At 37.0% G+C, this 15365-nt stretch overlaps 1 protein-coding gene across 1 annotated transcript in view; it reads left to right on the top strand.

Moving 5' to 3' along the window:
- Positions 1–219: 219 nt before the first annotated feature.
- LOC121422824 (ubiquitin carboxyl-terminal hydrolase 1-like) overlaps positions 220–15365 on the top strand; it is a 33246-nt gene continuing 18100 nt past the window's right edge. The window contains exons 1-2 of the mRNA XM_041618035.1: positions 220–330; positions 14636–14808. Of these exons, the coding sequence (XP_041473969.1) occupies positions 14663–14808 (146 nt within the window). The 5' untranslated portion in view covers positions 220–330; positions 14636–14662. The remainder of the gene's footprint in view (positions 331–14635; positions 14809–15365) is intronic.

Raw genomic sequence — 15365 nt, forward strand, 5'->3', positions numbered from 1 at the left:
ACGGGGCCCAGATCAGTGTCATCATATTGTCATGATGCACACTCATAGAGATATATACTTAATAATCATAAAAGGTATAGTAAATGCCGTAGAAATAAAATCATAGATTTTGAAAGGAGCATAGCTCTCAAAAATATATATACTTATATATACTAGTACACATCTCTATGTGCACACTGCTATACGATACTGTCACTGCATGCGCATGCATTATGCATGCGAATGACGCATGCGCATTCCGTTCTGTGATCTTTGGACACGGACATGGCGCTAAATTTTTAAGTGTAAACATACAGGTTTTCAGCCATAGTGACAACTAGAAGTTTACATGTAAGTAAATCGACGGAATAAATCATAATAAACTATAGCAGACGATGTCTGTTATTTTTGTTTAATGCATAGTTTTCCTTGCAGTTTCAATTTTTGCATTTTCACGTGTTTGACTTTTGTTTATTTTAATGCAGTCCCACGCGTATCTTTTTTCGTTATGAAAATTATTTCGTGATTTTCATTTACCACCACTCTAGGCGACACCGCAATACTTACCCGTGTTAAGAAACTGAGACTCCACTCACGCGCATTTGGGCAGCCCTAGCTTAGAACTAGGCTAAGCTTTCTTTCCGTAAAAAATCTTTATTCTTATGATTCAATAAATGTTAATGAATAAATTACTCTTAAATCGGTACTCACCGGTTCTTTTCTTGAATTTTCTACCAAATTCCCACGCTTCTGGCAACAATTCTGCCTACGATTCTGTCGCCATAGACAGCTGTTCATGCAACTCTATTTATAAATGGAGCGCCCCTTACGAGAGTTGTTAATGCCGCGGAGAAATCGTTAGGCATTTTTGCCTGTGATCAAGGCTTAGCTGTTCTATTTTTTTTCATATGTGTGAGATCGAAATCACAGCGAGTAAACACTCTTCCATATGGAAGAGTGTATACTCGCTGTGATATGATCCCGATAGGGAGGCGCAACACCCCCACCCACATGGGCGCAAATCCCAGGGCCGGGGGACATGTACCCCTGGGGCGTACCCCTCACCCAAAATAGTAGTAGCTATGTGCGAATACGGGGCATCGCGAGCGCTGGTTTTGGTGGCACGGTTTTCGCGCGGGTTTTGCTGCGAGTGGCATTGCCTCTGTCTGGGCGGCTCATTGAAAATGGGGTTTAATGCGCATGCGCACATAGTAGGTGCAATCTCGTGCCTTTTAACAGACAGCTGAAGATGCGCTCTTTCTGTACATATAAGTTTCAATGTGGAAACTCGCCTGTAAAGTGTGGATATCGGAGCTTGAAAGTTCATCAAATTTTTGGACGCGTAAATGTTCGAAATTTTTTTATGGTAAGTAAAACAAGAATCCGATTAGGTATACAATTTGACTGGAAATATATTTGAATTATCAAAAAATCCAAACTTACGCGATTCTGACGTTGCGCAGTCCAGATATAAGAGATGCCAGCTACCCTTGTCACAGCCGGTCTCTCGGCAGTCGAGCTGCCCGATGCGCCTGCGGTTGGCAGGGCGATGCTACCCTTGTCACAGCCGGTCTCTCGGCAGTCGAGCTGCCCGATGCGCCTGCGGTTGGCAGGGTGATGGGAGCGGTCGATAGTGAGTCGTTCATGCTGGATTGAACTAGATCGTAAATTGCTTACTTGATGATTATGTTGTGCCTTTTTTGGGAAATCTCTGTCATTATACCGTAGATAATTATTCTGATATTGATTTTAATACATACATTTGTCACAGAAAGATTTTATCATCCCAAGGTTATGTGACTCAAGTCAAGAGTCTAGGTGGTTGATTATCGTTTCATTTGGAAACTGGATTTGCTTTTGACAGTGGAATATCAATGTTGACTTTTCTAAAATTAAATTCATGGGTGGAAATCCCAGGGGGACACGTCCCCCTACCCAAAATAATAGGGGGACATGTAACAATAATACATTTTTTTTCTTTCTTTTTTGGTCAAACTTTTTTGGGTCAAAATGACCTTACAACAGTTTGGGGATAAACTTTTTTTTAACTTGTCAGAGTTGCCAGCATCCATAGGCGGCGAAAGCTGGGGGAAGTGTACCCCCCCGCCCTTAATTTGAGGTGGGGGACGATCCCCCCACCTCAATTTTTTTTTTTTGATAACCTTTTTTTTCCTTTTCTTTTTTTTTTTGCTTGTCAAATTTAGTTTTCTGCGTCCCCCTATAATTTTTGGTTGATAACCTTTGGTGTATTTTTTTGATTATCAAAATAATTTGGTGGTCCCCCCTAAAATTGTTGGCTTTAGCCGCCGATGCCAGCGTCCCCCTACCTTTGGGGCCAATTTCCGCCCATGATTAAAATGCAAAAAATTTGTTGTTTAATTTTTCACTCTCAGAGGAAATATTTCACTTCCACTATTGTCTATTTTTTTTTTCTATGTTATTCATTTTTTTTCTATTTTTATTATAATTATTATTTTTTTAAAGGAGGGGGGGGGGGGTTGTGTTCATAAGTTGAAATGGGGATGGGATTTGTATAAGTTTTTGTGTCACTTTTGTTCTCTTGTTTTGAGTGTTGGAGCTTTGATGCCTGTTTTTGTTGCCGTTCAGAGCTTTATTTATGTGCAGTGATTTCACGCTAGAATATGAACTTATTTTTCATTAAAAAAGGAGTGCTCGAACATGGCCTTTGTTGTAATCATACATATCTAAGAAATACATATATTATATTAGGAGTGGGCTATACATGGGTCAAAAATACTTTTTTTGTAATTTCAATACGGGAACAGTTTTTTTTTATTCCTTGTAATGTATCTCAACATGAAATGACAATATTTTTTGTCTTGGGTCCAATAAAAAAGTGTGCCGGGCCAAAATCCAAAATGGCCGCCAAAACCACCCAAAATCACAGTTTTGGCCGTAACTTCTTTGTTTGGTGGTCTTTTTCTTTGGTTTTGGTGTCTATTCATATGTATTTGGGGGCAGGCAATTTGTTTTTCATATAATTAGTACTTTTAAACCATTATTTGTATAGTTAAAAAGGTAATTATACCTAAATTTTTCAATTTTTATAGCCTTTTTTCAGCCAAAAAGTAGGTTTTATCGTCCTGGGATTTTTGGATATTAGATGGTACGAGGTCAACAATAGCAAGCAGCTTCATAGAGCTGTATCGCTTTTATTCCTGTACTATGGGTTTTACGGATATTTGTGAAATATATCTTAAATAAAAAAAAACGTTACTTATACAATGTACTGTACATACAATGTATTGCACTGCATAAATGCATTGGCCACCATGACAAGGCATGTATAAACTAGTGTTATGTACTTGTAGAAATGAGCTCTTAGGTTTAGAATTAGATGCCTCAGAAATTGAAGATATGTTTTGTCTCAGAAACTGAGGACATGTTTTGTCAAATATTCAAATTCAGGGGGCAGAGAAAGGTAATTATCCCCACATCATGGCATTTACACTGTAGATATTCTGGGCCTCGTTGCATAAAAATTGACCATTATGTTAACTTAATTATAACTTACATGGAATCCTTGGTTCTGATTGGCTGTTGATCAACATTACCATGATTATAAAGTTACCTGACCCCATAAACACAGGCCAGTTAGACATCACAACCAGGTAAAAAAAGCCTCCAAATGAAGAAGATATGCCTACATGTAGATATGTGATGTACATATATATGATATGTGATATTTTATGTGCAATTTACTATGCTGGTTTTATCATGTACATCAGCTGACAAGCAATCAAATTCACAATCTAATTTTAAACCTTAAAAGCTTATTTCTATGACACTATAGTACAGGCCTTGTCATATGTCATGATGGTCAATGCATGGAAATATGCAGTGTAGTATGTACAGTAACAATACATTGTATACTGTATAGCCCCTATGGATAATTCACATTTTTTTTTATTTAATAAGATATATTTCACAAATATCCGTAAAACCCATCGTAGAGGAATAAAAGCAATATAGCTCTATGAAGCTGCTTGCTATTGTTGACCCCGTACCATCTAATATCCAAGAACTCCAGGACGATAAAACCTACATGTATATTTGGCTGAAAAAAGGCTATAAAAATGGGAAAATTTAGGTATAATTACCTTTTAACTCTACAAATAATGGTTTAAAAGTGCTAATTATAGGAAAAACAAATTGCCTGCCCCCTAAAACATATGAATAGACACCAAAACCAGAGAAAAAGACCACCAAATAAAGAAGTTGTGGCCAAAACTGTGATTTTGGGGGATTTTGGCGGCCATTTGGGATTTTGGCCCGGCACACTTTTTTCTCGGACCCGAGACAAAAAATATTGTCATTTCATGTTGAGATAAGGTAAAAGGAACACAAAAAAACTGTTCCCACAGTAAAACCAAAAATCACCCATTTATAGCCCACTCCTAATTAAAGCTTAATTTTTATGTTTCCTTCTTGATACTTGAATTACATGCAATGCTACATCTTTACACAATCAGACTCTGCTGCTCATCCTTCCTAAAAAAAATTGGAATCGAATGCCCACGGTCTCCAAAATGAAAGCTACATTATCCATCTATAAACAAATTGTTGAAACAATAAAATACATAAAGAATTGGTGAAACAATCAAATACATCAGAAAAGCACACTTGTATTTTTATACCATACAAAGTACATGTACAAAAGGAATGATATTTTTCATTTGTAAAAAAAAAAGACCCCATACATACATGTACACAATACTAAAGTTGAAAAAGAGCTAATTGTAATTTATATCAGAAAAACAAAGAAATACATTAGAAATTACAAAAACAATACTTTAAACAAATTCATTTAGGAAATTATCTACATGATGCTGTTTTGATGCCAACTAAATTATATACAAATTATCTCTCATTATCACCTTCATTTGGCAAAAAAAGAGGCGAGTAATTGTAATTTGCATAATTAATTAGAATTAATTAAAAGAAATTATTTTACGCATAATAAGAAGAAAAATTACCAAGTGAAATGATTACACATCAATTGAGTTTTCTTTCACCTTTCCATTGATACCAAAATTACTTCAAAGGGCTCAAAAACAAAGAAGTTAGAGCCCGTTGAAGACTTGGGTTCAAAATGGTCACAAAATGGTCACAAAAATCGGTTATGCACTCCATTGACTTTACATTAAGACAATGACCACAAATTTGGATAAATATGCGCGACTTAAACTGGAATAACTTTATAATTTCTTGATGAAAATTTGAGTTCTTGGTATCATTTGAAAGGTCTTTTTAAGGGCTTTCAAATGATACCAAATTCATTGAGATTTGAGGATTTTCATTTTTTTTGTCACATACCTAATGGTAGGGGGCACATTATGAAATATCCCCCTACTATATATTTTTGGTCATTTCATTCAAAATCGAAATAAAACATTTGGAAGAGACGATCTTACTTTTGGGCACTCACACAACATGCGAGGTTAGTAATACTAACCTCGCACAACGCATGTGGTTTCATAGTGGACTTTGATGTTTTCATTCATCACACGAATGTGAGGGAATTAAAAACACCAAACGTTTCAGTATTTCTCCACTAATGATTTCTTTTTAATAGTTTTAGTTTAAAAAAAAAATGAAGTGGAAATTATTTATAAAACTGTTTTTATCGCTTACCTCCAAGTCTCAACCAGGATACTCCGATCCGTCCTTAATACTGCGGTGGAAAGTATGCAAACAACAATCGAAAAGCAATTTTTTGTATCGAACATTCTCAATTCAAGTCGTCAGCGCGTAATAGGAAATTGTACCAAAAATCAACAGGTTGAATCTCATGTATATACTTATTGGTAAAGTACGCCATCTTTTGACAAGATGATGATGAAAGTGGATTGAACGAGCAAGAAAATAATGCTGATCGCCTAGAATGCAGCTAGCTTGCAACACCGTAAACAAAGGTACGGTAGGCACTTAAGAACCAAGTTTGAAAGGACACTCGTAAAATTATGTCACTCTCGCGATGAATATTCATTAGATCCGGTTGTGCGTGTTCAATACAAACTCTCTGCATGCATGCACTCGGTGTGTATTGAACACGCACGACCACGATCTAATGAATATTCATCGGCGAGAGTGACATAATTTTACGAGTATCCTTTCAAACTTGGTTCTTAAGTGCCTACCGGCTTGGTGAATAATATCGCGCGCCCTCTTTAGGCAAAAGTTGATATCAACGCTGACCAAGAGGCATCTACGTGAAGATCACGAAAAATGCTCTTATTTTATTAAAACAAACAACAAAAAGAATTCAACAAACGGTCCATATGGTTCGGTAAGTATTATAGAAAAATCATAATTCATAGCTATGATGTAAAGTCATAGTTATTTTAGTAAAAATGGTGTGAAAGATTTGCGTGCACCAGGTGCATATGAATCCTTCACACACGAGACGATTTGAAACCATGAGTGACTTTTGGGATGCCCCCCTTTTTTTGCTTGTTTGCCTGTCAAATTTCTTTTGGTTAAGATGACCTTCTTTAGGGGGTGATAAACCTTCTTTTTTTGTTTGTTTGTCAAATTTTCCAGCCCCTGGTCCCCCTACCTTTGGGGAGAGATTTCCGCCCTTGCAAGTAGACATACTCTTGATATTGTTTGCGAATCTGCCGACGGGCGTCGGAGGCTGGGGGATGAGGAAAAGCGGCGCCGAGAACAAAAATAGAAGGGAAAAGAGGACAGAAAAAGTGAAAGAAAGAAAAATTAATGGAAAATAAAAGGGAAGAGAAAATAGGGAGAAATGTGATGGGTAAAAAAAATTGGGGAAAGAAGACAGAAAAAAGTGAACGAAAGAAAAATTAATGGAAAATAAAAGGGAGGAGAAAATAGGGAGAAATGTGATGGGTTACGTCGAGATTTATGTGCCCGTGCAAAAAGAAATGAGCAGAGGTTGAGATGTTGTCCGTTTGGGCAAATGCCTGTCTGTTTCTTGGACTGGCGCCCGTGTTGCAAAAATTATTACCGTAAGCTGATGGAATCACTGCTTCATACCGACAGTGACAGGATTTAGCGGTTGTAGGTATAAAAAGGGTGAGGAAAAGAAGACTTTGAAAACCTCACAACACGTACGAGCATAATAAAAAAAATGGAATAAGCGAGGACAAGTAGCTGAGGGACCCTCCCCCTCTCTCATTTATTCATCTATCAAACTCGCATATACAAGAACTTCTTACTAATCAAAATATTGCGAGCAAAAAGCACGAGCTGACATTTTTTTTAAATATTCAAAACTGATAGAGAGACGCATTTTAAACATTATTCATGAAACTTATTAATCATTCATTTCCAATCATTCGATTGCGACAAATGATCTGAGAATTTAGTGTTTTTAGGAATTCATTAAAAGCATAAAGTTGTATCTCAACATTAAAATATTGCAGGCGCAACGCATGAGCTAAAGCTTTATACAAAGATAATAAATGACATTTTAAGTATTTTTGGTAATCACGAAAAAGATTGATATTTCATGAAAGAAAGCTCAAATCCCGAGGAGGAATATTTTTATGAATTGACTTTAAAAGCCGGGGGCCACTTCCATTCACGAGTGGATACCATGAGCGATCATGGGGTCTCAAAAAGCACCCTAAACACGTAATTTCCTGATTCTGAAAATGCACCCCTTAACAAGTAATGACGTGTACCGTACCCTTGACAAGAATTGGAAACAAAACGATACTCTTTAAATATTCCCTGAAATGCACAAGTACAGGAATGTTTATTGTTACGGGTCCTTCGGTCTTCGGCTTTTTTACCTTTAATTGGCTTAGTATACGACCCCACCTAGCTTCTACACCTTGCGCAAATTGGACTCTAAACACGAAGTGTTGGGGAAAACAAGGACATCCTTTATAAAACATTTTAATCTTGTTTTATCATCCCCTCAAATTCGACCCTAAACACGTAATTTTCCTAGCGAAATAGATATACCCCTTTTTCATTATTTTTGTGTTTTTGACACCCTTATCACGTTACGTACGTAACGTGCCCTATAGTAAAAAAAGATTTTTTTTTTTGGTCGCGCATATGGTATCCACTCATGTAAGTGGCCCTCGGGCTTAAAAAACTGTGGAAGCCCCATTTAATATTTGATTATGGGATTATAAGTCGAATAAATAAAAGCTGAAAAAATAAAGTATTTTGTGTTCCTCTATCATAATTCTCTTTCTCTTTAGCACTAGTTCCCTTTTTTTTGGGGGGGGGTATTTTGGTTAAAAAAGCTATAGGAGAGAAAAAAAAATCATAATTTCTGGCTATAGTCGTTGAAGTGGTAGGGGCCCTGTTACACCCACAAATGTAATAATCGCCCACAAATGTAATAACGCCCACAAATGTAATAACACTTTACCCACAAATGTAATAACGCCCACAAATGTAATAACACTTTACCCACAAATGTAATAATTTTTGATCGCCCACAAATGTAATAACACTTTACCCACAAATGTAATAACGCCCACAAATGTAATAACACTTTACCCACAAATGTAATAATTTTTGATCGCCTACAAATGTAATAATGACTTTACCCACAAATGTAATAAATTTGAAGTGATTTTTGGCGAATTCGTTCTAAACTAATATCCTATAGTAATGCGTTCAAAGAGCACAAAAGTTCAAAGTCTTTTTTCCAGACCCGGTTAATGAAATATTACAGTACAAGTCCAAGTCTTTTTCCAGACCCGGTTTTTCAAAATTATAATATACGTCAAAAGTATTTTTACCAGACCCGGTTGTTTTAAAATTATAATATACGTCCAAAGTCTTTTTTCCAGACCCTGTTAATTCAAAAATTATAATGCAAGTCCAAAGTCTTTTTTTCAGACCCGGTCGTTTCAAAAGTTATAATATACGTCGGTGAGGGGTAAAGACAACACTCTAAGCCCAAGCATTTTAAGTGGGTTTAATTTTGAAGATTGGTCTCAGCTGTCATTTTTTTTCAATACTTCTTTATCTTTTAAATAACCGGGTCCAGACGAAAGACTAAGCATAATACTCGTGTTATTCCACAAGAATAAGAATATGAGTCTTGTTTTTCGGATTGTTTAAATCATTTTTAAATCACCGGGTCTGGAATAAAGACAGCGCTCTAAACATGTGCCTTTCTACATGCATGGTCTTAATTTGGAGGATTGTTGGTTCTTAGATTCGTTGTTGGGGGTTGAGTTTTATTGATTTTTTATTCCTGAAATAATTGTGTCTGGAGGAAAGTCGATCTTCGACAATCGGTCTTCATGTTGTTCCACAGTAATTAGATTATTGGGTATTCGTTTTAGAATATTTGTAAAAATTGTTTTATTTTTCAAATAGTAACCAAGTCTGGAGAAAGGATGTCTGCTTTACCCACGCGTTAGTATGGGTAGTAGTATTATCTAAAAAAAGACATATTTTTACTGGGTGAAACTTTGGAAATTTGGTCTTAGATTTGAAGTTTTTCAGTTACATTTTTTTAATGGCCGGGTCTGGAGGAAAGAGTACGTTTTAAAACTCGTGTTATTCCACGAGAATAAGAATATAAGGTCTTATGTTAGAAGATTTTTTTTCGTAACTGTTTTAGGTCTGGAATAAAGACAACACTCTAAACCTCTTTTAAAACAGGTTCTTAGGTTGAAGGTTTGTTTGGTCTTAGACTTTGACTTTTTTAATTCTTACTATTAGCGTTTTTTTAAAGAAAAAAATGGTCGGGCTGAAAGACTACGCTATATCCAGCATTAATAAGATTATGGGGTCTTTATACTGTTTTTAAACTGTTATTCATAATGTTTAAATAACAGGTAACCGGGTCTGGAGAAAAGACTACGCTTGATTCTCAATTTACTCTTAGTGCATATATTCACAATATACACCGTAAGTTGAAACAACAACAAAGACATTAATTTCACCAGTTTTAATTAACTGGGTGTGGAGAAAAGACTAAGCTCGATTCCCATTTTTTCCACAGGAATATCATTATCGTATCTTAGTTTGGACTTATATTATAAATTTTTAAATAACTGGGTCTGGAAAAAGACTTTGGACTTATTAAAGTTCTTGAAACAACCGGGTCTGGAAAAAAGACTTTGGATTTATATTATAATTTTTGAAACAACCGGGTCTGGAAAAAAGACTTTGGAGTTATATCACATTTTTTTAAACAACCGGGTCTGGAAAAAAAAGACTTTGGACTTTTATTACATTTTTTTAAACAACCGGGTCTGGAAAAAAGACTTTGGATTTATATTATAATTTTTGAAACAATCGGGTCTGGAAAAAAGACTTTGAACAAGTACTTTGATGTTTTATTATCCCGGTCTGAAAAAAAGACTTTGCACTTTTGTGCTATATGAACGTATAACTATAGGATTTTAGTTTAGAACGGATTCGCCAAAAATCCCTTCAAATTTATTACATTTGTGGGTAAAGTCATTATTACATTTGTGGGCGATCAAAAATTATTACATTTGTGGGTAAAGTGTTATTACATTTGTGGGCGTTATTACATTTGTGGGTAAAGTGTTATTACATTTGTGGGCGTTATTACATTTGTGGGCGTTATTACATTTGTGGGTGCAACAGACCCCCCCCCCCCCCCCCCCCGTTATGCATTACGCCAATATGGGACCAAATGATCCTTCATGTCCGGCGCGAAACTTATGCAATAAATTAAACTTTATTTTTTGAAAAATTTAAAGCTTGCGCTGTTAACTCCAATCGCTTTCACCTTAATTTGCGATGAAGAATGCTAGCGTTATGAAATATATCATTATCAACGTCTGGCGAAAAGAATAACCAACCGATCACCTGACGAGAAAGCGTATCACGTGATCTGCATAACAGCTTCGATCGCGAGTCAGAAGTGAAGAGCAACTGCCAAGAAAATCAGGAAAAAGTCGTCAAAATGTAAGTTTCCCTTAATATCTTTCATTTTATTTTTGTTGCAAACAATGTATTTACGATCCTTAATTATAATATTGGCCAAAGAAAGAAATAGAGCGCGTACTTGTGAAATAATATCGAAATGTCCTGTACTCAAAGATTTCTAACCCCGCAATTCCACTGATGTCGCCTATGAGGTCCATACATGTAATGTTTGGACCTCATTGGTACTAGGAGTGTTTACCACTTCACAGTCACACAGACTGAGTCTGACGAAGTGAGTTGTTTTGGCAAAGAATTAAGGGAAAGACTTCCATATGTCCCCTCCACTAATTTAAAAAAATAGTTCCTCAAAACCCCCTTCTGTCTTTCTCTTTTTTCTTCTTTTTTTTCTTCTTACTTCCGGTGGAAACTTAGATTCTACACATAGAATTCGAACCTCTCGCTGCAGAACGAAGCATCTCCAGTCTGTCGCCTTACTCACTGAGTTAGCAGGAATTGTTGCAAATCATGGTTTCATAACAAATATCAACCGATATTACGACTAGTCTACTCTTCAAGAGTATTGGGTATTTATTTTTCTGACTAAATAAACCGATCCCATTTAGGAATACCTACACACACTCAAATTTTTGATGGAATAAAGCCATATTTTGGTATGTATCCGACTTTTCCTTCTTAAATCTCTTAAATATATGTTAGATAATTCTTGATATACCTTCTCCTTATTTTTTTTTTTCAATTTTAGTGGAGGGGACATATGGAAGTCTTGCCGAATTAAGCAGAGATGCAATATTTTAGAAATGAAAAAATTCTTCATTTGACAGGAACAGGGTAAGGGGCCCCGGGCCGGGAGGGGGCACAGCAATAAACCCAAGGCTGAAGTGAAGGCCTGATTGCTAATGCTGCATGACAGCTGCCTTCATCATTCAATTTGGTTGAACAGCGATGTATCAAATTTTTGAGGCAGGAAAATGAAGCCAATTTAGGGGTATGTTGATGCACGCACTGCACCGCAAGTGCAACGATTTGCACTGAGATCAGGGGTATGCGTAGACAGCTGGCAGCCGCCTGCCTGTTCTGAGAAGTTTTTAATTTTAAACATTCTTATTTTTCGGCTCGCTATCGTGCAGCCACCATTACTAGGGGTTAACCATGAAAAATCCCCCCGATGGGGCTCATCGATTTTTGTCTTTATTTCATAAAAATATATAAAAATAAATGTACCAAAATAGAAATAATTCTGTTTTGACCTGAAATGCCCCCAAAATGGGGAAAATTAATGAAAGGGAAAAAAACAGTGACTTACTTCGGCTGTCGCGCAACTTCACTTCCCTGTTTTATCTGAACTTAATACATAAACATATGGCCATTGAGTCCCTGTACATATCGAGCTAGAACGGTGTCTTTATTTGGTGAGTGTAGCCAATGGAGTTCAGCGGAACAACCAACATAACAGAGACCGAAGCTTTTGGTCTAGGGTATTGCGTTGCATAAGATGCCCATGATCATGATGATGACACTTGACAGAGCAAAGTTCGTTTAAAGAAAAGTATCCAATGCAGAATTCTTCCCAAAATATCTAAAACAATATTTGTGAATGACAACAATAGATCTATGGTATGTTTGAAATTAAATGAAATGCATGAATCACGCAGAGTCGATAAAACGATTCTCGGTCAGCTCTTGGTCTCACACACTACAACCCCGTACACTCACTCTCCTGAAACGACAGGGATACTTGCCGGCCAACAAGTGCTATGCTAGCGGAGAGTACGTAACCTGCCTGAGATTTAGTTCGATCCAATAGCTCCAAATTGATGGGAATAGATATCATTCGTAATTTTCTCTGGATGGTCATTTGAATTGGTATTCTATGCTGATGTAGCGATTGTCAGGAAAGTTTGTGGAATATGAGTCCATGGACCTAGGAAGCAGGGTGGGGGGTGCTTCGAAGGGGTGCTGAAAACCCCCAAAGATTTTCCCAGTTGTCCCCTCACCTTATTTTTCTGAGTCGTCTCCTCACCTTATTGTCTCGCTTCCGTCCGTCACAAACCTGTAATGACACATAACTCCACAAAAGTTGCTTTTCAACCAAACTTGGATGGTAGATGGACTTGGGGGACCTGCATGTTATGCTGCAGTCAGAGGTCACATGATAAGGTCAAAGGTCATTTTCAGGTCAACGTTAAAGTTTACATGCAAGACTCTTTTATGACACCTAACTCCGCAACCGTAAGTCACTTTTCAACCAAACTTGGATGGTAGATGGACTTGGGGGATCTGCATGTTATGCTGCAGTCGGAGGTCACATGGTAAGGTCAAAGGTCATGCTGAGGTCAACGTTAAAGTTTACGTGCAAGGCTCTTATGACAAGTGTTAATCCATCCCAGTCATTTCACAATGAAGTTTGGATATAATTCTCTTGCGTGCCCTCGCAAATCACGATATTTCTGGTTATTTTCATAAGTGGGCGAGACACAAAATTGCTTTTGCCTTTTTTTATTTACTCTTCAACCTCTTAATTTTTCCTCTCTTTTCCCTTTATCTTTTTATTTTTTTGAATACCTTCCCCCCTTTTTATTATTTTCCATCTAGGCAGCACCCCCTGGAATTCTAGTTGGTTTGTCACATAGAAGAAAATGACCAACATCTTATGTTGAAACCCCTATTTTGGCTTATCAAATTTCTTGGCACCAAAACGACCTTCACTTTTTAATGAAACCTTTTTTTGGCTTCTCAATAGGCGGATCCAGGGGGGGGGGGAAGGGGCCCAGGACTCCCTATTGGCGGGGCAAAAAAATACGGGGGGAAGGCATTTTTAAAAAAGAAAAAAGGAGGGAAAGAGAGGAAAAAAGGAGAGGATGAAGAAGAGTGAACAAATTAAGGTGAGGGGACAACTTGGAAGATAAAATAAAAAACTTTTATGTCACTCCATAAAGTTTTTGCTTTTGCTTCGCGCTTGCATTGCATATTTGATGAGATAGGGCTACATGTACATGAGATTCTTCCTCAATAGGCTGATATGGAGCTTGAAATATCAAGAAAATGTGAAGATATTGCTAAGCATAACTTAAAGGAATCACTCAAAATATGCAAGGAAACTTGGAGCCAACTCACACATTGACTATTTGAGCACCATCTAGCGCCCATGGGAGTACCTACCTGGGCTGGGCCGGCTTCTTTAAGCCAGAAGGCTCCTAGAGATTAATTCATTTACTACGTATGTGAATCTGTACGGAGCCAGGGACGGCATGCCATGGCAGTACACGCATCATCATTTTTCCAACGATTAAAAGCTCTCGAATCAAAATCACAACTTTTCTGAAGGGTTTTGAGCCCAAACTCATGTCAATGGACTACAATATCCTCTTAACCCTTTTGGCCCAAATTTTTATGGTTTTAAAACAAAATTACATGCGCAATTCACAAAAACATAAGAAGATGAGCATTTACTCATATATGTTATTGTCGCCATCTTGTCTTCTTTGTTATTGTAGCCTAGCTATCAGATGCTTCTTGACTGCGGCAACATCATGAGTGGTGCTAGATAAAAAATGTGTGCATTTGCCAATAAATATCATGAGTACCACAGCTTGATAAATATTTACACATTGTTTACACATTATTGTGAAAACATATTTTTTAATGAAATCAAGTTGAAAGAAGTAGACCTCTAGATAAGGCTTTTAATGCCAAACCACTAATGCATTATTAGAGCCCAGAGGTTGATTTTTTTTAAATGTAAATTTATCTTCACATTCATTAACAGATTGCAGACTTTGATGACCGTACTACAATGGCTGCGAGTGTGGAAGCACTGCAAAGTCCACCCAGGAAGAGAGCGAGGTTATCACTGAAGCTTGTGAGAAAAGACCAACAGACCAGCAAGGTCAGCGCACCTCTTAGTGAAGAACAAGAAGAGACCAGAGATGAACAACCAAAGTAGGCTCCCAAATTATTGTTTTGAAAAGGGACAAATTGAAGCTTTTCGACACGCACTCATCGGAGTAAAATTGCATGAATGATTAGAACGCTAAAGCGAAACTACATGCTCGAGGCAGCGTATATCCAGCTAACAGACCCTTTCTGTGCCGCCTGAAGGAGTTTGTAAGAACCCTAACATTATTTTAATTGCTTCACTTCAATTTACGGCAGTTACTAAGATTATATTGTTTACCTTGACAACCAATCACAGCTCGCCGTTTAGTGTCCTTTGTCTCTTTTGGTTCTATTGTATATTGTTTTGCTCTAGTGTTCTAGTCATTCATGCAATTTTACTCCGATGAGTGCATGGCGAAAGCTTCAAGATGTCCGTTTTTAAGGCTATTTTACAAAATTATTTTTCCGTGTCTTAGTTGTCTGAATATTTTGCAGGATAATTTTTAAGGCTATTTTACAAAATTATTGTTTCCATGTCTTAGTTATCTGAATATTTTGCAGGAGAGACAGTAAAAGGAAATGATTGAATTATTATTCATGTTTGTGATATTACTTGGGTG

Source organism: Lytechinus variegatus, chromosome 10 (assembly GCF_018143015.1).
Source record: "Lytechinus variegatus isolate NC3 chromosome 10, Lvar_3.0, whole genome shotgun sequence".
Taxonomy (NCBI): domain Eukaryota; kingdom Metazoa; phylum Echinodermata; class Echinoidea; order Temnopleuroida; family Toxopneustidae; genus Lytechinus; species Lytechinus variegatus.